General features: G+C 35.1%; 1 protein-coding gene across 6 annotated transcripts in view; it reads right to left on the bottom strand.

The window, feature by feature from the left end:
• The window catches only part of FAM172A (family with sequence similarity 172 member A), a 429,585-nt gene that overhangs the window by 293,299 nt on the left and 113,559 nt on the right, over positions 1-22,727 (bottom strand). For all 6 annotated transcript variants that reach the window (XM_045999245.1, XM_045999240.1, XM_045999242.1 and 3 more), the window contains 2 exons: positions 16,218-16,283; positions 11,069-11,260 (listed from right to left, as the gene is read on the bottom strand). In XM_045999245.1, the coding sequence (XP_045855201.1) occupies positions 11,069-11,260; positions 16,218-16,283 (258 nt within the window). The remainder of the gene's footprint in view (positions 1-11,068; positions 11,261-16,217; positions 16,284-22,727) is intronic.

The following is a 22,727-nucleotide window of genomic DNA, read 5'->3' as shown; positions in this document are numbered from 1 at the left end:
AATTATTGGAGAGAATTTCCCTAATATGGCAAAGGAAACAAGCATCAAAATCCAGGAGATGCAGAGAACCCCCCTCAAAGTCAACAAGAATAGGTCCACACCCCGTCACCTAATAGTAAAATTTACAAGTCTTAGTGACAAAAAGAAAATCCTGAAAGCAGCCCGGGAAAAGAAGTCTGTAACATACAATGGTAAAAATATTAGATTGGCAGCAGACTTATCCACAGAGACCTGGAAGGCCAGGAAGAGCTGGCATGATATATTCAGAGCACTAAACGAGAAAAACATGCAGCCAAGAATACTCTATCCAGTTAGGCTATCATTGAAAATAGAAGGAGAGATAAAAAGCTTCCAGGACAAACAAAAACTGAAAGAATTTGCAAACACCAAACCAGCTCTACAGGAAATCTTGAAAGGGGTCCTCTAAGCAAAGAGAGAGCCTAAAAGTAGTAGATCAGAAAGGTACAGAGACAATATACAGTAACAGTCACCTTACAGACTAATAATGGCACTAAATTCATATCTCTCAATAGTTACCCTGAATGTTAATGGGCTAAATGCCCCAATCAAAAGACACAGGGTATCAGAATGGATAAAAAAACAAAATCCATCAGTATGTTGCCTACAAGAAACTCATTTTAGACGCGAAGACACCTCCAGATTTAAAGTGAGGGGGTGGAAAACAATTTATCATGCTAATGGGCATCAGAAGAAAGCTGAGTGGCAATCCTTATATCAGATCAATTAGATTTTAAGCCAAAGACTATAATAAGAGATGAGGAAGGACACTATATCCTACTCAAAGGGTCTGTCCAACAAGAAGATCTAACAATTTTAAATATCTATGCCCCTAACGTGGGAGCAGCCAACTATATCAACCAATTAATAAGAAAATCAAAGAAACACATCCACCATAATACAATAATAGTAGGGGACTTTAACATTCCCCTCACTGAAATGGACAGATCATCCAAGCAAAAGATCAACAAGGAAATAAAGGCCTTAAATGACACACTGGACCAGATGGACATCACAGATATATTCAGAACATTTCATCCCAAAGCAACAGAATACACATTCTTCTCTAGTGCACATGGAACCTTCTCCAGAATAGATCACATCCTGGGTCACAAATCAGGTCTCAACCGGTATCAAAAGATTAGGATCATTCCCTGCATATTTTCAGACCACAATGCTCTGAAGCTAGAACTCAATCACAAGAGGAAAGCTGGAAAGAACCCAAATACATGGAGACTAAACAGCATCCTTCCAAAGAATGAATGGGTTAACCAGGAAATTAAAGAAGAATTGAAAAAATTCATGGAAACAAATGATAATGAAAACACAACAGTTCAAAATCTGTGGGACACAGCAAAGGCAGTCCTGAGAGGAAAATATATAGCGATACAAGCCTTTCTCAAGAAACAAGAAAGGTCTCAAGTATACAACCTAACCCTACATGTAAAGGAGCTGGAGAAAGAACAAGAAAGACACCCTAAACCCAGCAGGAGAAGAGAAATCATAAAGATCAGAGCAGAAATCAATGAAATAGAAACCAAAAAAACAATAGAAAAAATCAATGAAACTAGGAGCTGGTTCTTTGATAGAATCAGTAAGATTGATAAACCCCTGGCCAGACTCATCAAAAAGAAAACAGAAAGGACCCAAATCAATAAAATCATGAATGAAAGAGGAGAGATCACAACTAACACCAAAGAAATACAGACAATTATAAGAACATACTATGAGCAGCTTTACACCAACAAATTTGACAATCTCGAAGAAATGGATGCATTCCTAGAGACATATAAACTACCACAACTGAACCAGGAAGAAATAGAAAACCTGAACAGGCCCATAACCAGTAAGGAGATTGAAAGAGTCATCAAAAATCTCCAAACAAACAAAAGCCCAGGGCCAGACAGCTTCCCAGGGGAAGTCTACCAAACATTTAAAGAAGAATTAATTCCTATTCTCCTGAAACTGTTCCAAAAAATAGAAATGGAAGGAAAACTTCCAAACTCATTTTATGAGGCCAGCATCACCTTGATCCCAAAACCAGACAAGGATCCCACCAAAAAAGAGAACTACAGACCAATATCCTTGATGAACACAGACGCAAAAATTCTCGCCAAAATACTAGCCAATAGGATTCAACAGTACATTAAAAGGCTTATTCACCACGACTAAGTGGGATTTATTCCAGGGCTGCAAGTTTGGTTCAACATCCGCAAATCAATCAATGTGATACAACACATTAATAAAAGAAAGAACAAGAACCATATGATACTCTCAATACATGCTGAAAAACCATCTGACAAAGTACAGCATCCCTTCCTGATCAAAACTCTTCAAAGTGTAGGGATAGAGGGCACATACCTCAATATTATCAAAGCCATCTATGAAAATATCATTCTCAATGGAGAAAAAATGAAAGCTTTTCCGCTAAGGTCAGGAACACGGCAGGGATGTCCATTATCACCACTGCTATTCAACATAGTACTAGAAGTCCTAGCCTCAGCAATCAGACAACAAAAAGAAATTAAAGGCATCCAAATTGGTAAAGAAGAAGTCAAACTATCACTCTTCGCAGATGATATGATACTATATGTGGAAAACCCAAAAGACTCCACCCCAAAACTGCTAGAACTTGTACAGGAATTCAGTAAAGTGTCAGGATATAAAATCAATGCACAGAAATCAGTTGCATTTCTGTACACCAACAAGAAGACAGAAGAAAGAGAAATTAAGGAGTCAATCCCATTTACAATTGTACCCAAAACTATAAGATACCTAGGAATAAACCTAACCAAAGAGCTAAGAATCTATACACAGAAAATTATAAAGTACTCATGAAAGAAATTGAGGAAGACACAAAGAAATGGAAAAATGTTTCATTCTCCTGGATTGGAAGAATAAATATTGTGAAAATGTCTATGCTACCTAAAGCAATCTACACATTTAATGCAATCCCTATCAAAATACCATCCATTTTTTTCAAAGAAATGGAACAAATAATCCTAAAATTTATATGGATCCAGAAAAGACCTCGAATAGCCAAAGGAATATTGAAAAAGAAAGCCAAAGTTGGTGGCATCACAATTCCGGAATTAAAGCTCTATTACAAAGCTGTCATCATCAAGACACCATGATACTGGCACAAAAACAGACACATAGATCAGTGGAACAGAATAGAGAGCCCAGAAATCGACCCTCATCTCTATGGTCAACTAATCTTCGACAAAGCAGGAAAGAATGTCCAATGGAAAAAAGACAGCCTCTTCAATAAATGGTGCTGGGAAAATTGGACAGCCACATGCAGAAAAATGAAATTGGACCACTTCCTTACACCACACACGAAAATAGACTCCAAATGGATGAAGGACCTCAATGTGAGAAAGGAATCCATCAAAATCCTTGAGGAGAATGCAGGCAGCAACCTCTTCGACCTCAGCCACAGCAACATCTTCCTAGGAACAACAGCAAAGGCAAGGGAAGCGAGGGCGAAAATGAACTATTGGGATTTCATCAAGATCAAAAGCTTTTGCACAGCAAAGGAAACAGGTAACAAAACCAAAAGACAACTGACAGAATGGGAGAAGATATTTGCAAACGACATATCAGATAAAGGGCTAGTGTCCAAAATCTATAAGGAACTTAGCAAACTCAACACCCAAAGAACAAACAATCCAATCAAGAAATGGGCAGAGGACATGAACAGACATTTCTGCAAAGAAGACATCCAGATGGCCAACAGACACATGAAAGAGTGCTCCACGTCACTCGGCATCAGGGAAATACAAATCAAAACCACAATGAGGTATCACCTCACACCAGTCAGAATGGCTAAAATTAACAAGTCAGGAAACGACAGATGCTGGCGAGGATGCGGAGAAAGGGGAACCCTCCTACACTCTTGGTGGGAATGCACGCTGGTGCAACCACTCTGGAAAACAGCATGGAGGTTCCTCAAAATGTTGAAAGTAGAACTACCCTATGACCCAGCAATTGCACTACTGGGTATTTACCCTAAAGATACAAACATTGTGATCCGAAGGGGCACGTGTACCCGAATGTTTATAGCAGCAATGTCTACAATAGCCAAACTATGGAAAGAACCTAGATGTCCATCAACAGATGAATGGATAAAGAAGATGTGGTATATATACACAATGGAATACTATGCAGCCATCAAAAGAAATGAAATCTTGCCATTTGCGACGACGTGGATGGAACTAGAGCGTATCATGCTTAGTGAAATAAGTCAATCGGAGAAGGACAACTATCATATGATCTCCCTGATGTGAGGACATGGAGAAGCAACATGGGGGGTTAGGGAGATAGGAGAAGAATAAATGAAACAAGATGGGATTGGGAGGGAGACAAACCATAAATGACTCTTAATCTCACAAAACAAACTGGGGGTTGCTGGGGGGAGGTGGGATTGGGAGAGGGGGAGGGGGCTATGGACATTGGGGAGGGTATGTGCTATCATGAGTGCTGTGAAGTGTGTAAACCTGGCGATTCACAGACCTGTACCCCTGGGGATAAAAATACATTATATGTTTATTAAAAACAAAAAAATTTGGAAGGGGAGGCGAACCATAAGAGACTATGGACTCTGAAAAACAACCTGAGGGTTTTGAAGGGTCAGGGGTGGGAGGTTGGGGGAACAGGTGGTGGGTAATGGGGAGGGCACGTTTTGCATGGAGCACTGGGTGTTGTGCAAAAACAATGAATACTGTTACGCTGAAAAAATAAATAAAATTGAAAAAAAAAAAGAACACAAAAAATCTTCTAAGAATTGAGAATCATGGGGCGCCTGGGTGGCTCAGTGGGTTAAAGCCTCTGCCTTCGGCTCAGGTCATGATCCCGGGGTTCCGGGATCGAGCCCCGCATCGGGCTCTCTGCTCAGCGGGGAGCCTGCTTCCTCCTCTCTCTCTGCCTGCCTCTCTGCCTACTTCTCATCTCTCTGTCAAATAAATAAATAAAATCTTAAAAAAAAAAAAAGAATTGAGAATCATGAGTTTACAGTACAGACAGAAAGGAATCACCAAGTGCACAACCCAATGAAAGAAACAAAAAGATAAAAACACCATAGCATAGGAAATTCCTAAAAAGCAATATGAGTAATTTCTTGACATCAGGCAAAAGGAAAAGAAGCTTACACAGAGGGAACAAAAGCATTCAAGGTCAGAATGGTACCAGACTTTTCAGTTAAAACACTGGAAGCTAAAAGACGATGAAACAAAGCATTCAAACTTCAGAATGAAATGACTTTCAACTTGGAATTCTATGCCTACCTGAATTATCAAAATAAAGGAAGCAAGTAAAATAAAGGCATTTTTTTTTCAGAAATAAAAGGTTTCAAAAACTTATCTTATATTCACTTTTTGATGACTCCAACAATATGAGGGCATATATCCAAAAAGCTGGGTTTATTAGATCCAGGAAACAGGAGTTCAAACATAGGGAGACCATCCAAGGGGAGTCCCAGGAAAACAGGTAGATAGGCAGGCTTAGAAAGTGACCAGTTAGGACTGGAATGAAAGTCCACGGGTTTCCAAAAGAGAGTTCTCCAGAGAAAAACAGGAAATTATGAGATGCTTTGGTAAATCTGACCCTTTAAAAACACTACTGAGAGATAAATCAAAAGCTGAATTAACAGTTACTGTAAAGACAATAGGAAAAAAAAAAGAATTCCATGAAAACAAACTTCAGCAAAAATGAAAAGTAACCATAGGTTCTACCTGAGTCAGCCATAAAAAATTCATAGTAGTAGTAATATTGTAAAGCTTGATTTCTGATTTAATACAAAAAACTGCAATAATAGGAAAGAGATTCTTGTCTACCATAACAGAAAGTGACTGACAGATCAAGAGACAGTATTAAATTTAAAAATATGGATAGAGAGCACGCAAGTAATACCAAAAAGTACTGAGTGATTATGTCTAGGGAACAGAATAAGTGAGGAAGGATTAGCAAAGGATAATCACTATTTTGATAAATGACTTTTGATTTTACTTGACTTTCAGATTACATGCATGTACCATCTGATGCTCTGCAGTTTTATTTTAATACATTTTAAGTGTAGATTTCTTTCCATTTGTCTTGCTTAAGCTATGCCATACTTCAACATCTGTCTTTACTATCAGAAATTAATATATTGCTTATTCTCTCCTTTCCTATTGTTTTTCTGAAACATCTACAAAATATTAGATTTTATTTTATTCTTGACTTTTCCCCTATCAATTTTTTGAAATTCTTATGATTAAAAAGTCATGTTCTTTATCTATCATTTAAAAAAATATCAATTTTTTTCCTCCGATTCTCTGCTAAATTCTGTATACTATACTCTTCAACTCTAGGTTTTAATTTACCAATTCTCTCTTCAACTGTTTCTGATAGTTGCCTCACCTGACTATTCCTTGTGACGAATCGTTTCTTCATATAATTTTTAGTTTCTGACTAGAAATTCACCTTCATTAGGGATTTACCCTGGAAAAGTTGGAAAGTGTTGTTACTGGGACTTTTGTGTTTGCTTCCATCTAGTACCCCAGAAGTTTCATCCGTCCAAAGTCCATTTTTACATTAATATACATTGTTTGAAATTCCCACACTTACAAAGGTTGTCTAAATTCAGGCTGCAAATCCAAATCTAACTTTGGAGTGTGATCTGTGCCTTCTGTTTCCCAAGGGAGGATGTTAATTTACCCCACCTGGCCTCTCTAGGAAATAAACTTCCTCTTTTCACCTTTGGGCCATGAACTGATTTTTCTACTCCTGAAAACTGAAAGGGCAGAAACTTCCAGGCCTTAGCTATATCCAAGGGTCTTGGTATTAGCACTTGCCTCTCAAGCTCAAAGCTGTAATGTAGACCGAGGGCTTGTATCTCATTAGCTATCCCCTTTGGGCTGCTACACCCTTGAGGAACTTACCATTGTGGTTTTAAGTTTTTTCTTGTAGTTAGGCATTTAAAAATTCCTTTTCTATCTTTTGAACATAACTAGATACTTAATATTTTTGTTGTTGCTATGTTTTATCTACTATTTTTACATGTGTGTATGCAGAAGGGAGAAATGCATATTAATTAGCTCAGTCCACCATGTTTTAGAACCCAAACTGTACCAATTATGCTGATAAAAATATTATAATTTCTTTAAACTTAGATAGAACAATATGAAAGCTATACTCAAGGTAAGTAATTATGGAAACATCAGACTCTTCTAAATAATCCAACTATGAGAACTTAGTAAAAATGTGGGTGGGCTTAGTGAAGTAATCAGACTTCTTACAAAACTATTAAAATCAATAAATTTTATCATTTTGAGTATGAACCACTTATTAGTATTTTGAAAGTATTCTTCATGAGTTAAACTTTACTTCTCTATTGATTTTATTATAAAACATTTCCTAGGGGCACCTGGGTGGCTCAGTGGGTTAAGCCTATGCTTTCGGCTCAGGTCATGATCTCAGGGTCCTGGGATCGAGCCCCACATCGGGCTCTCTGCGAAGCAGGGAGCCTGCTTCCCCCCCCCTCTCTCTGCATGCCTCTATGCCTACTTGTGATCTCTTTCTCTATCAAATTAAAAATAAATAAATAAATAAAATTTCCTAGAACTTACCTTCTGTCATACTAAATATAATTGCCATCAAGTTATAACTTATCCATTATACCTAGAGCCTGAGAAGTATAAATAAACTCTCAACCAATCCAAAGAATGTTACCTACACCAGAGGTTCTAGTGTGGTACCCAGATTAAGAGCAAAACATCACCTGGGGACAGTCTTAGAAATGTAAATTCTCAGGTTCCAACCAGATCCTTCTCCATCAAATTTAGGTTTTGGGACAAAGCAATTTGTGTTTCAAAAACTCTCCAGGTGATTCCGATGCATGGAAAAATTTGACGGTATATACCAGTGGCTCCCAAACTACTCTCCATAAAACTTTTTGACAGTACAACTCAGTCAGTCAAAGTCTGGACAGGGAGAGATCAGAAAGCTGCCTATGATACAAAATTTAAGGAGGTACTTACTCTCAGGATCCTACAAATATTGCACAACCCTGAGAGCTCCTTAACTTCTGCACCCTTAAATTCTGCACCCTTGTTCTACATCTGCAATTAGTAATTAAATGACTTTAAGTAGTGTAATGACTTTTCTTTCCTTGCCCATTTTACAGAGACCAACTGAAATGCCTAAAAAGATACACATGAGAAAAGATCAAAGAAGAAACACGTATGAGTAACTCTCAAACTGTACAAACACTGAATAATCAGTACTTGGCTATATGATACACTGTTTCTGACTCCAAGTAATGTATTATGCAATGAAGACTGTTAAACACTAAAAATATGAGCTATGGCACTCAGAAGTACTGTGGGGATGTATCTGATATGTACTATTTCTTCACCATGAAATCTTAATACATTTTTTATAATAAAGTTCTAAAGTATCTAAAATGCAAGGACTGGCATATCTTTAATTCTTAGACTGTTAGCTATGGAGCCCTAGGGTTTGGGGAAGAAATCTCAGGGGTCATTGTAGAAGTTGCTCCAATTCTCACCTCAGCTTCAACCGAAGTAGCTCCATAGATTTAAACCTACTTTTTACAGAATAGTCGCCTCAGAGGCAGGGTTCCACTGATGGGAAAAAGGTTTAATTTAACCTTATAATGCTATGAATCCAATATTAGGACCTTTAATCTTTTCCTAAAAATCTGCAAGAGATATAGCAGATTTTTTTTTTTTTGACCTGTGAAAGCAGGAATGTTTATTAGTGAGAGTGGGTGAGCTCAAGGGACAGCTGCCACAACAGACATACTATTAACAAAACTGAGTAGAGATCATATTGCCTATCCTGAGAAATAACAGATTTACTTCAGTTGTGATATAAAAAACTGACAGATCACAAAAAAATGGGTAATGCTCCCAGTCTTTTCTAAATTTTGGAAACATTTCATTAAATACAATTTTTGAATAAAGTCCACAAAATAAAAATAGAACTAATCTGATTAAAAGGTAAGGATGAGATAGCTTTAGTCCTCCCAATTAGTCTTCCTCTGCCTGCTTCCTAGAATACCACCCCTTTACAACCAGTGTCCTCCCACCACACATAAACACACAGTAGTTTTTGAAGAACCACCGAAGAAACACCATGAAACGGTAAAGCCAAAGTAACAAATCACTTTATCTAGATTAAAAAGAGATAGCCATTTAAAAATATTCACCATGTAGAAATTTACCACAATAAAGGTCATATTCAGTTTTTTATAAAGAGAAAAAAAGTATATCAATTAAACTTTTAAGTATACCACACATAAATACTAAATACACTAAATCCTAGAGTACTAGGAAATCAGCTGATTTTTTTTTTAGGAATCATGAGTTGCCATTATTGAGAAAATCAGAAAAGAGTCAAAGCAATGAAATGCTGTTAGTTTCTAAACATTACACTTCTACTTCTACTTATAAGAACAAAATGCCTGACTAGTCTAAAGTTACTGACAAACTTCCTCTCTCCTGTTTGGGATATCAACAGATAGTTTGTTCACAGTTGTTTGGCATGACTTACCATACTCTTTCACCTTGAAAAATCTTGCATAATAATAAAATATCCTAGAACAGGAAAGGCTTACTTGATCTAGTAGCAGGAACAATATAATTACATACAGTATTTCACCAAGCCCTTATACGTATGAACACACGATTTTCTTTACTAAATTGTATTTTCAAATATACACTGAATTGTGATCACATTTCACATATAATGTTCTGAATCAATGATAGGATCTCTTATAACCACAAACTAATGTGTCAGAGCGAAAGTTCATTTCACTATCATAGCCAGAAATATGTATGCTTAAATAATACAATATTTTATGTGTTACTTCAATCTAAACTTCATTTTATTTAAATTCTACTAAATTTTACTTAAATTCCACTAAAATTGCACTGTAGAAATTGGCAACCAATCAAAAGTAATGTCTTGTGTTCTTTACATATCCATGAACACTGAAAAAAAATACACAATTAACCCAAGAAATTCTACTTGAAGCATTTTAAGGGCCTCAAAAACTATTAACAAAAATACTCTCTTAAGAGCTGGGCTGGGCCTTGATTTTATAATTTCAGAGGTAAAAGAGCAGGAAACCTATCTTTAACTTTTGAAATTATCAATGTATCAAGCAATTCCTCTCCCAGTATAATTACAAAAATGTAATAATATAGCTCTTATAAAGCACACATGCACAGATACATCCCTTAATAACTTTAAGTTCTTATATGAAATCTTTTTTACAAGACTACACCTTTTTTCTGAAGAAACCATTCATATTCGAAAGAAACCTATACTTTGGAAAATTTAGCTGTTCACTGCAGAACATAAGAATGAGACAGTTAAAAAAAAAAAAAGTAGCCAAACGTTAAGACGTAACAATTATAGGTCAAAAACAACCCAATTTCACTATTCTAGGAAAGAAAACCTTGCATACATAAAATAACAGTTTCTAGAAAGGTAGAATTCAAGTAAAAATAAAGTAATTCAGTAAATATTTCAATTTACCATTTTATAGGTCTTTATCTAATGCTTAAAGCAGTTTATTTCTGAGTTCTAGAGTTTTTAAAGAAATGACAAACACTGAGTCATTCCAACTCTTTTTTTTTAAACTCTTTTTTTAAAGAATAAGAAATTAATTTCAAGTAGATTTCCTTCAGTTTCTAACTTAACTAAATTAGGTATGCAAAGATTTACAAAAGCAATCTTGATTTTTTTAAGTATTTTAAATAATATTGATAAGTGTTTGATAAATTAAGGGATATTTCAAATAATAACAAATTTAGAATAAAAAATATTCATTTTAAAGACATTATCTAAATAAAATACCATTTAGTTTTTCATTCCAATGGTAAAATAATAAATAATCTTGAATTACAAATAAAAAAACAATTTAAAGATAAAATTATGTTTAGAATGTACTTTTGAAGAGACAGGATAAAATAATTTATAATACATAATAAAACAGAGCTATAAAATGCCGAAAAAAAAATAGAAAAGAAATTGCACTTACATCCATAGCTCTCTTAATAAAAGGTATCTGTGTGCCACTGTCCAGATCTTCATTTATAATAAGCCTTCTAGCCCACTGACCTGCCCTGACAACACCACTACCATGAATTAAAACCATCAGTTTCTGTGGATTTGTCAAAGCATCCTCACTCATAAAGATAAAACTCTTTGGTTCACTCTCAGTGGCATCTACCTGTAATTAAAAAAAAATTAAATAATAAATACATGTTTTCTGATCAGGCACAGACATAAATGAGAAAACAACTAATGGTTACCATAAATTATAGAATGGCTACTAGAGTTATAGAAGTAAAAAAGCTTTAAAAAACTGAAGTATTCATCAGACATTAACAACTACAAATGCGATGGATTAGCATAAAAGACATGACAGTAATATGGCAAAAAAATACTGGAAATATATCTCCCTATATTATTGGTGCATATTTAGTATTATAACATAAATAACTGATTTTTTGAGTCCTTACAGTGTAGATACTATGCTAAATGTCCTAAAAAACATTATCTCAATCACAATCTCATTAAAGTGGTATTATTATTATCATCACTTATACATGAAGAAATTGAGGCTTAGGGAGTTTAAATTACTTGCCAAAGATCACATGGCTAATGAGTCTATAATTCTATAACAGAAGTATATTACATCTATAATAGAAAACAGAAAAACCCAACAGGAGGATACACCTGTTGGAAAATCATATATTAGTAAAGAATACTACTAAGCTTTTAAAAGGTAGGAGAGGAAACTATTTAAAAACTCAATCATCTACTATTCTATGTAACTGGTCTTCGAACTTTCATTCAGGATGTGAACACAGGCTCATGTAACAATTATTTTATGAAGGAATACTATTTAAGTATTCCTCTAACTTTATTTTATGTACTAAATATTTATAGGATGAGTATTTTTATACATTTTATGTAGTACTTATTTATGGAATGAATATTTTATATATTTTGATTATATTTAATGTTTAGGTTTAAGCCAGGTGATTTTATGTTTTAGATTTGAAAGACTCAAAAGACTTACAAAGAGATAACTTCCTAACCTGTCTACCTGACTGATGGCCTGCACTGAATGGTATTCCACATCAGCAGTGGCCAGTAACTTGGAATGGAAGCTTCTGTGCAGCCATGTCAGTGCCAGAAGCTAAAGTCTTGATGGCTGGTAAAACACAGACTCAAACAGAGAAGTTCAGTCCATATACTTTGTAATGAAATAGCTCTTCACTTCTTCAAGAGTACAGATTCATGAAATTATGAAACTAAAAAATAGACAAAAACTCAAAATACAAAAAAAAAAAAGTTCTGGATTCTACATGTTCCCTGTCACTATTCCTGGGAAGAGAAAAAAATTAAAATTTCTCTAATTCTAAAACAAGAAGATTGGTGGCCATTTGTTTAAATACCACAAAGGGCAGTTATTTCAGCAAGAAGAGCATAGCCATAGGGCTTAAAAAAAAATCCCCTCCTCAGGGAATTTAAATTTAAACGTCTCCTCAAGAATTTCCTAGACTCTTTCTCTGTTTTATTTTCCTTCACAGCACATAACACAATCTAATGTATGTTCTACTTTATACATACGTTTATGTAACTGTTTATTAACCATCTCCTCTCACCACCAGAATGCAAGTCCAAGAGGGCATGGACTTTTCTGTTTGTATCCAGCGACATTCCCAATGGATAAAAGAGAGGCTGGCACATTGTAGGCACTCAGTAAATAAAGCAATGAATAAACTTTTATAATAAGGAATGTTATCTAGCATCACCAGTGACCTCCTTTAAATAAAAGGCATTTAACTAAATAATGTGTCCTCTTAACTTGTTACAATACTTGCCTGGTTCAGAAAGCATATATTGAAGATTAAAATAATATATAACTATGAAGAATTTTAAAAGAGCTACACAATGCTAGAAATTAAAATGGTATAACCAATCTTAGTAGTAATTAGTATGCAGTAATAGAAGTATGAAGTGTGAAGCAGTCACATTAGCTTCTCCTGCATGTGACATCCAGAAGTAAGGAAATTTTGATGGTAACAGCAGGTATGACTAACTCAGAGGAAAAGAAGTAGTTGAGAAACGGGGAAAACCAAATCTGAGAAGGAAAATTCCCTTTTACCTATGAATGTTATATGAAAATAGAGGAATCACTCAGTTAAAGTGGCCTTTATAAAAACAAAAGTGATAAGAACAAAAGAAAAATTAAAAAACAAAGCTGTCAATGTATAATGAAAAAGGGGCCACAGAGGTTTCCAGTCATTCATTTACCAAAGAGTACATCTAAATGTGCACAAATAAAAGCACTCTTAAAATCACTGAGGCCTTAATGGATCTTAGAATGGCTATGGAAATGGACATCTGTTTATCTTAATAAGAAAAAAAAAACTCTATAGCTGTAGACTTCGCAGTAGGCGCTGTTCACTATTTCATTTCTCTATTTGATTAAGTCCCCTGTTACCAAGGAACTGAGTCAATTTTTTAAGCAGTGGAATGTTGGCACTTAAATTCCACAGTAATCACTTTAAAACTGGAAGAGTGCTTATTTTCAGAAGATGAAATGTGTTTTTTATATTAAAATGCTGTTCAAAAATATTTAAGGGCTGCAAATTAAGGTAGCCATGAATAAATGAATAAAAGTTTTATAAAAGAACTGACTTTAAAAACATGAGATCATCAGAATATTCAAGGAAAAAAAACAATGAAAATGAAAAATGTAGTTATTAATGATTAAGGAGTAAGGGCAGTATTTAGGATGGTCATTGTCTTATATTCATCTCAATTTAACACAGAACTCTGAAGCTGGTATCTATAACTTACTTTGTAAAAAGTTAGTACTAAGTTTAAATACTAAAATATCTATATGAATAAAACATAATTTTCGGCATTAGCTTAAGTTAGAAAATGGCTGTTTCAAGGCCATTGTCTTCAAACAGCACTAATTCATTAAACTGAACTTTCATTAAGGAATGCATATAAAAGTCATTCTAGTGCACCATCTAACTTTATTAACCAATCAACTTCAAAGACCAACTGATAAGTGAGAACAATTTTTAACAGTTAACAATTCACTTTGGGATACCCATGAACCCCACTAATTGTGATGATCATTTAAACATGGCTGAATAAAATGAATGAAAATTTATAATCAAGTTATTAAGTTAATTTATGTAATCTGAAGTTCTACACAAGTGTAAGATATTAGAGTTGAGAATAATTTGTACAAGAGAATATATGTAAAGTAGGGAGTAAACATGAGACATACATGTCTCATGATCTTTACCATCAAATCATAGGTTTCCACCAGGTGCTGTTATTTGCAAAAAGGAAAGAAAGGAAAAGGAAAAGAAAGAAAAGGAAAGGAAAGAAGTCTTTCTTTCCTTATTAATAGTTCAACCATAAAACTAAAACTTAGCTCTTCATCAGGGGAAAAAAAAAACAAACCAAACCACTTTGAGGTATTCCTATAATAAAAAGAACAACTGTGATACAAAACAAGGCAAAATAAAAAACCACCTTCACTGCTAGCTTTGGGATTTAAGAGAACTCAGGAGAAAATGAATAGTTATAGAAAAAAAATTTCACAGTGATAGAAAATACATGATGATAACCTACGGAGAGACATTAATTTCCTAAAACAAAACAAATTTTGGTTTCTTTTCAGTTTATAAAATCAGGAAATGTTTACTAACCATAAATGGACATGACACTTACTATTGGTCTCATATAATGCAAAGTTTTCTCTATGTTTATTAGCTTTACAGTCTAAAGTTTAAACCAGAGGAAAGTAATCACATCTATAAAACAAAGTCCTCCTAATCCTAACCTCAAGCTTTCTATAAAGGAAAATTAGTGAAACTTAATCATATAACATAATCCATACAGCCAATTATCTTCTGATTTCTTCTGGAAATGAGTTTAAAAGTTCCATGTAACTACAAGTATTAAAGAGTTAAATGGCTCAGTCTTAACTGTGTTGTAACAATAAATCAAGCTAAGTCTCCTTAAATATTATTCTTCAGAAACTTTGAAAGAAAGAAAATTAACAAGAAAGACTGAACAAAAGGAAGAAAAGTTTCCAAATAAAGGAGGGTTAGCCTAGCTATTGCTCAGAATAGTATTTTGTTCACTAGTACACACCAGCACCTGAAACAGTGCCTGGCACCTCAAAGACTCTGAATAGATGATTAACAATGTGACCCAGCATTTGAGCTTATTTATATAAAATTAAACATAAAATAGATTTTCCTTTTAAATACTGAACTTTGGAATTAATTTGTGAGGATAAATACTATTAAAAAATCCTCAAACCCTCCAGTTCATAGTAGAATATTACCCAAGGAATTTAAAAATCTCATGCAAAATATCATGTAGACAAAGTACCTTATATGCAAAGTTTTGTGCCTTAAATTCATTACTTTCATAAAAACCTTCCTGATTTTTATATATCATACACTCAGTTATCATGAACAGCAAGGATCATCTAATCTAATACCATCACTGTTTCATATATAACATTACTGTTTCTTCATTTTTTGATTGTATCATGTTTTACATTAAATTTTTTTTTGTGTGAATTTAAGACTGAGAACATATCTCAAACTTCTTTACTCTGAAATGGGAAAATGTACAAAATTTGAAAAGAATGTTCTACAAGGAAGCGAAGGAGCAATGTTATAAAACAGGAAGGATGAGGAATGAATTTGGGAATGTGTACAGGAAATAACATGGAAATAAAATATATAATTATAAAAATCAGGAAATAATTAAAGACAGTGAATATCTACTGCAACATCAAGTATACTGGTTTACTTAAAAAAATAAGTAAAAATAAGTTATACCAATTAAATTAGAAGAGGCAGGGGGGTAGTCCTTTTTAAACGCATCATCATATTAAAAAAAACTGGTTATCAGCATTTTTTTCCTCTACATTGAAGAGTATTAGTTTTAAAGAATTATTGTGCACAATGAACTGAGATACACTGCCAGGCATTTAATATGAGCACTATCAACATCAACATATTAGGACCTTAATGTTTAAACTTACCACAGTTAAACTCATATAAACAGTTTCTCCTGAATTGAAAACTATTTCATTTGGAAGTTTAATCATTTTTAAAAACTGGACTTACTGGAATGGAGATTTTTTTCAAGTTACAGTCCTTTTCCAAGAGCTCATATACATACTTCGTAATAATCTAGGTAGAAATAAAAAAACACATGAAGATATAATGTCATCCATTATCAAAATTCACATAAATGGCTGTTATTGCTCTGAATGAGTATCTTTCTTTGAGTGCCCCACCCAGTTGAATGAAGAAATAATCGACATACATCACTGTATAATTTTCAGGCATTTGCATATATCATTAGATGATTACAACAGATTCAACTAACGTCCATCTTCTTACATAGATAAAACAGAAAGAAAAGAAAAAAGGACAAAAAAAGGAAAGAAATTTCTTTTTGTGTTGGGAACTCTAAGGATTTATTCTTTTCCAAACTTTACTATGTATCCTACAGCAGTATTAACTGTGGTCATCATGTTGTACATCATATCCCTAGTACTTATTTATTTTATAACTGAAATGTTTTAATACTAAATTAGGAGAACCTGGCTTACTTCTTGCTATTATGTTAATAACTATGAACCTTAATACTAAAAATTAGGGCCAGTTAATATAAACTCGCAAAAATATACAAGGACCTCCTGTTTTTTCAAAGCAGTACTCTGAAACCATATTTTCTTTTTTCAGTATTTCTAGAATCTGTTTTCCCCTACGATTTCCATAGAGGAATTGTACCTGATACAGTACTATCTTTTTTTTTTTTTTAAGATTTTATTTATTTATTTGACAGAGAGATCATAAGTAGGCAGAGAGGCAGGCAGAGAGAGAGGAGGAAGCAGGCTCCCTGCGGAGCAGAGAGCCCGATGCGGGGCTCAATCCCAGGACCCTGAGATCATGACCTGAGCCGAAGGCAGCGGCTTAATCCACTGAGCCACCCAGGCGCCCGATACAGTACTATCTTGACTGAATCCTAACACCTCGTTTGTATTTACTGAATCAAGGAGGAAAAAGTTAGAGATATTCTACACAAAAAAGGAAAATTAATCCAACAAAGTTAGGCGTCAATTAGTATTACTGTTTATAGCAGGGAGAAACATAGTTCCCCAAATATGTCCACATTCTGACTCCTGAAACCTATCCATATGTTATGTTACATGGTAAAAGAAATTATACAGATATGATTAAGGTTAAGGACCAAAGATGGGGAGATTATCCTGGATTACCCAAACTGGCCAAATCTAATCTTTTAATTTTTTAAAACTAGAAGATCACAGAAGAACAAAGGGATGCAAAGTGAAATGACCTTGAATGGTCATCGCTGGTTTTGAAGCTGGAGGAAGGAGACAATGAGCCTCTAAAAGGTGGGCTAACCATTTAACAACCAGTTAGAAAACAAGTCCTCAGTCCTGTATTTACAAAGAACTGAATTCTGCCAACAACTCAAATAAGAAATAAATGGATTCTCTCCTAGAGTCTCCAAAAAAGGAACATAGCCTGTGCATACCTTGATCTCAGTTTGGTGACAATCATACTGGGCTTCTGATCTGTAGAATTGTGAAGTAATATATTTGTGTGGCTTTAAGACACTGAAATTATAGTAATTTGTTATAGCAAAACTATAATGCATTATATAATGCATTTTATCTGTGAAGGAAGGCAAAGAAAGTGAGGAAAGAGATACCAAGGGACAGCAATGATTTAATAGATTTTAATGGTCATTTTAAGAAGTGTTGCTCTCTCCAAAACTGTCTTTAATAATCTATGAACAATATATCAGAGAGTAATTTTAGCAGGAACATAATTAAAAGTCAAATTTTATGAAACAAAATCAGAAGATTATTTTTTTAGAAAATTTAAGACGTCAGTTGCTTTGGTGCTGTATTCTGTAATCTAAAATAGATTCTCCATACTACTTTCTTTAAGGAGCCCAAAATTCTTTCTTCTATGTATATGTATTCATTCATTTTAGAAAGCATGTATTGGATGCATGCTAGAATAGCTTTACCTTGGCTAGTAATGATAATTTCAAATGCTACAACACTACACTAGAATGAGGCAATAATCTAATAATTATTAATCAAATAGTATTCCTATATCTTAATGTAGTAGTTAAAATTATGTTCATTATACCTTCACCAGAAAGTAGTGGTACTGTAAACCTGAAAAAATACACTAAAAATATGTAGGATCAGACAAAAATATGTATGAAGTTACATAATGGCCTGCCACTTGAAGAAAAATGACCTAACTAAATGAGATTAGCTAAAATGAATGGCTTATCACTTCTGAAAATTTCCTATTACCTATGAAATCATAAAATATCCTTATATTTAAAGCAATAATAAAACCAATCAAACTTAATTCAAACCCAAGTTAATTTTACCACTATGCAAAATACTTTAGAGATATACTTTGAGAATTAAAAAACTGAACTATTTTGGCTGTTCATACCTTAAGTCAATACGAAATACTGTATTATAGTTAATTCTCAACTTTCATAGTACATTATAATAGAAAAGATTCAAAAACTGCCTACGTATGGTTTCAAAATACATTACTGGGCAAATGTCTTCACAAAATATCATACCAAATAATAAAACCATACATCAGTAGAGTGGGAGAAACACTATGTAACTTGCCCAATTTACCGTGCTCTCTAATTCCTGACTGTAGAAGAAAAACAAGCATAGACTAAACCCTCAATCTCCGGCAATTCTGCTACCTTGAATTTTCTTCTTAGCCCCCATTACATGTCAACTGTTTCGGGCAGATTTTCATGCCTCATCTCAACCCTACCAAGACAGGATGAAGTGACCTATCTTTATGCTCTTCTGGATGTGACTGAATAGCATCATGTAATATATGAATTTCATATCATTCATCTTTCTGTTACCTGACTAGCCTTGGAACATTATAATTTGGGTATCCTACCTCTACTCTTCCTTGAAGCCACACAGAAGAGTATCTGGTACATTGAAGGGAGTTATACATGCTACACAAATTCTCCCCACTATTCATCCTGTCTACATATTTTGAGGGAGAAAGTGTCTTTTTTTTTAATCTTTAAATCTTTAAAAAAAGATTTAAAAAAGATTTTCTAATTGCTGAATCAAGTTTTAGAAAGAAAACATCAAGGATTCACTGTCCTGCTTACATGGGATTATACTCTGCATTTAAAAAAAATCAACGATAATTTCAAAAGGGGATGAAAAAAAAAAACTCTGCCTAAATGTCATGTGTTCAAATATTCACCAGAAACATTGTTTCTAGGGAAGTTCATACAAGGCTTAAGAGACAAAGCATGCTTTAAAGTAAAATCTTCATTTTAATAACATAAACTTCTAGTTTCTTGTCCAACATATAAAGAATTTGGAAGAAGTCACTACTGTCCTCAAAAAAAGAAAAAAAAAAACTGAACTAAAAATCAACAACTTTCTTAGTCTATCAGAGAAATGAGATCAAAGAGCAAACTACTGTCCTGAAAACTGGAAAAACAAACAGGCAGATACAGAGACTTGGGGCTTAGAAGAAGCATAAGCCCAGGTGCAGAAGTAGTAGGTTGAAGGCAGTACTGTGGAAGGAACACCTTAAACCGTAATTGATTTACTGCTCAGGCTCAGTGAGTCCCACTAGGTTCTCCCTGTGAAAACAAGAGAAAAATCCTTTCCTCTTCCAGGAGTGGAAGGGGAAAAGCAACCATTTTGAAATATTCTCAACCCTTCTGTTCTACTTAATAAGGCCTGCCCATAAAAGAAACTATTTTACCAGAGCTTAATTGACATGAGTAAAGGGAAATGCCCAATTGGGGCTCACTAAAGGAATAAGATCTAATGATAGGAGTATAGAACATTTCCTCCCACACCTCCCCACATTACCACCACATCATTAGGGTTCCTATAAAATAACAGGGAAGTGCAGAAGAACTATAGGACTCACACCTTATTTAAGGTTTCTAGGAAAACTCAAAGACAGTAAGGGAGACAAAACTAAACAGAAGAGATTTTAGCCTTGGATCGCAGAGCTATAGCAAATAGTCAACACAGTCTAATTCCTTGCCAGATAAACATAAGACTTGAAACTAACCAATCATCTACTGAAGTTCCTTTTCCCCAATACACTATGTCTAGCTTTGAACAAAAAATTACCAACCATACCAAAAGGCAAAACAAAATGGTCTGAGGAGATAAATCAAGCATCGGAAACAGACTCAGTTTGGCAGAAATTCGGAATTATCAGACTTGGAATTTAAAATAACTATGATTAACACGTTGAAGAATTTATTGGGAAAAATTGACAATATACAAGAATAAGTAAGTAATTAGGCAGACAGATGGAAACTCTAAGAAAGAAAATACTAAATCAACAACACATAACAAAAATGAGGACTGCGGGTGCCCGGGTGGCTCAGTTGGTTAAGTGTCTGTCTTCGGCTCAGGTCATGATCTCAGGGTCCTGGGATCAAGCCCCACACAGGACTCCCTGCTCAGCAAGAAGTCTGCTTCTCTTTCTCCCTCTGCTCCTCCCCCTCACTTGTGTTCTCTCTCATTCTTTCAAATAAATAAATAAAATTTTTTTTTAAAAATGAAGAATGCCTTTGATGTACCCATCAGTAGAATGGACATGGCCAAGGGAAAAATCAGTTTTAAGACATGTCAATAGACACTTCTAAAATATAAATGTAAAGAGAAGAATGAAAAAATGGAATAGAATATCTGAGAATTGTGGGACAATTTTAACAAGTTTAACATACATAAAATGTGAATAGCAGAAGGAGAAGAAAGAGAAAGGAACAGAGGAACTCTGTCAAGTAATAATGGCTGAGAATTTCCCAAAGGTAATGACAGACACAAAATCACAAATCTAAGTAGTACAGAGAACTCCAAGCAGGATAAATACCAAAAACAATACCTACGTCTATGATATTAAAATTGCATAAAACCAAATACAAAGAGAAAATCTGGAAAGAAGCCAGATGAGGGATAGGGGGGATTTGAAGAAGTGGGGGGAGAGGGTAGTGTGGGAATTTCATTACAGAGGAAAACAAGAATCACATCACATTTCTCTTAGAAACGATGCAAGCATGAAACAAGACGAAACCAGAGAGGGAGACAAATCATAACAGACTCATAATCATAGGAAATAAACTGAGGGTTGCTAGAGGGGTGGAGGGGTAGAAGGATGGAGTAACTGGGTGATGGACATTGGGGAGGGTATGTGTTGTAATGAGCCCTGGGTATTATATGGGACTGAAGAATCACAGACCAGTACCCCTGAAACAAATAATACACTGTATGTTAACTAGTTGAGTTTAAATTAAAAAATTTTTTAAAAAACAAAACAAAAAAAGAACAATGCAAGCAAGAAGACAGTGGGCTGAAATATTAAGTGTTGAAAGAAAAAACCCACTGGTCTAAAATTCTGTATCCAGTAAAATCACCCTTCAAAAGTGGAAGAGAAATAAGAAAGTCTCAGACAAAAAAAAAGGTTGAGAAATTTTTTTTGCAGGAGATCTGCCTTGCAAAAACTGTTAAAGAAATTATTCAAAGAGAAAGAAATTATATAGGTCAGAAATTTGGATGTACATAAAGAAATAGTACAAAAGAAAGAACAAATAAAGGTAAACTGTATTTTTTTATTTTATTATTCTTGTCACCGTCCTTCTTCTCCTCCTCTTCCTCATCAGAACCGACAACTTCTATCTCAGGTTTGTCATCAGACTCCTCTTCCTTTTCTTTTCCCTCCTCTTTCTCTTCCTTTTCTTCAGCCTCATCATCGCTCACCTCTTTATCACGTTCCTTCTCCACGAACAGAGTGATGGGGTAGCCAACGAACTGGGAGTGCTTCTTCACGATCTCCTTTATCCTCCTCTCCTCCAGGTACTCAGTCTGGTCTTTCTTCAGGTGCAGGATCACCTTCGTTCCCCGACCCATAGGTTCGCCTGTGTCAGTGCGGACTGTGAACGAGCCCCCTGCAGAGGACTCCCAGGCGTACTGCTCGTCATCGTCATCGTTGTGCTTGGTGATCACCGTCACCTTCTCGGCCACCAAGTAAGCCGAAGAGAACCCGACCCCGAACTGGCCAATCATAGAAATATCTGCGCCTGCTTGCAGAGTTTCCATGAATGCTTTGGTCCCCGACTTGGTGATGGTGCCCAGGTTGTTGATCAGGTCGGCCTTGGTCTTGCCGATCCTGGTATCCACGATGGTGAGGATCCGGTCCTACTTGTTCGGGATGAGGTTAATGTGCAGCTCCTTCCCCGAGTCGAGCTTGCTGGGGTCGATCAGGCTTTCGTATCGGATTTTGTCCAGAGCGTCGGACGAGTTGGAGATCAGCTCCCGGAGGAAGATCTCCTTGTTCGAGTAGAAGGTGTTGATGATCAGCGACATCAACTGCGCGATCTCCACCTGGAAAGCGAATGTCTCCACCTCCTCCTCCTCCATCAGCTGGTCTTGGGTCTGGGTTTCCTCGGGCATCTTGGCTAAAAGACCACACGGGTTCCGAGAGGACGCAGCACCAGGACACAGGAGCAACTCTTTTATTATTCTTAATGGATCTAGTAGATAACAGTTTGTT

The sequence above is a fragment of the Meles meles genome, chromosome 3 (assembly GCF_922984935.1).
Source record: "Meles meles chromosome 3, mMelMel3.1 paternal haplotype, whole genome shotgun sequence".
Lineage (NCBI taxonomy): Eukaryota > Metazoa > Chordata > Mammalia > Carnivora > Mustelidae > Meles > Meles meles.
This window is presented reverse-complemented; position numbering and strand designations above follow the sequence as displayed.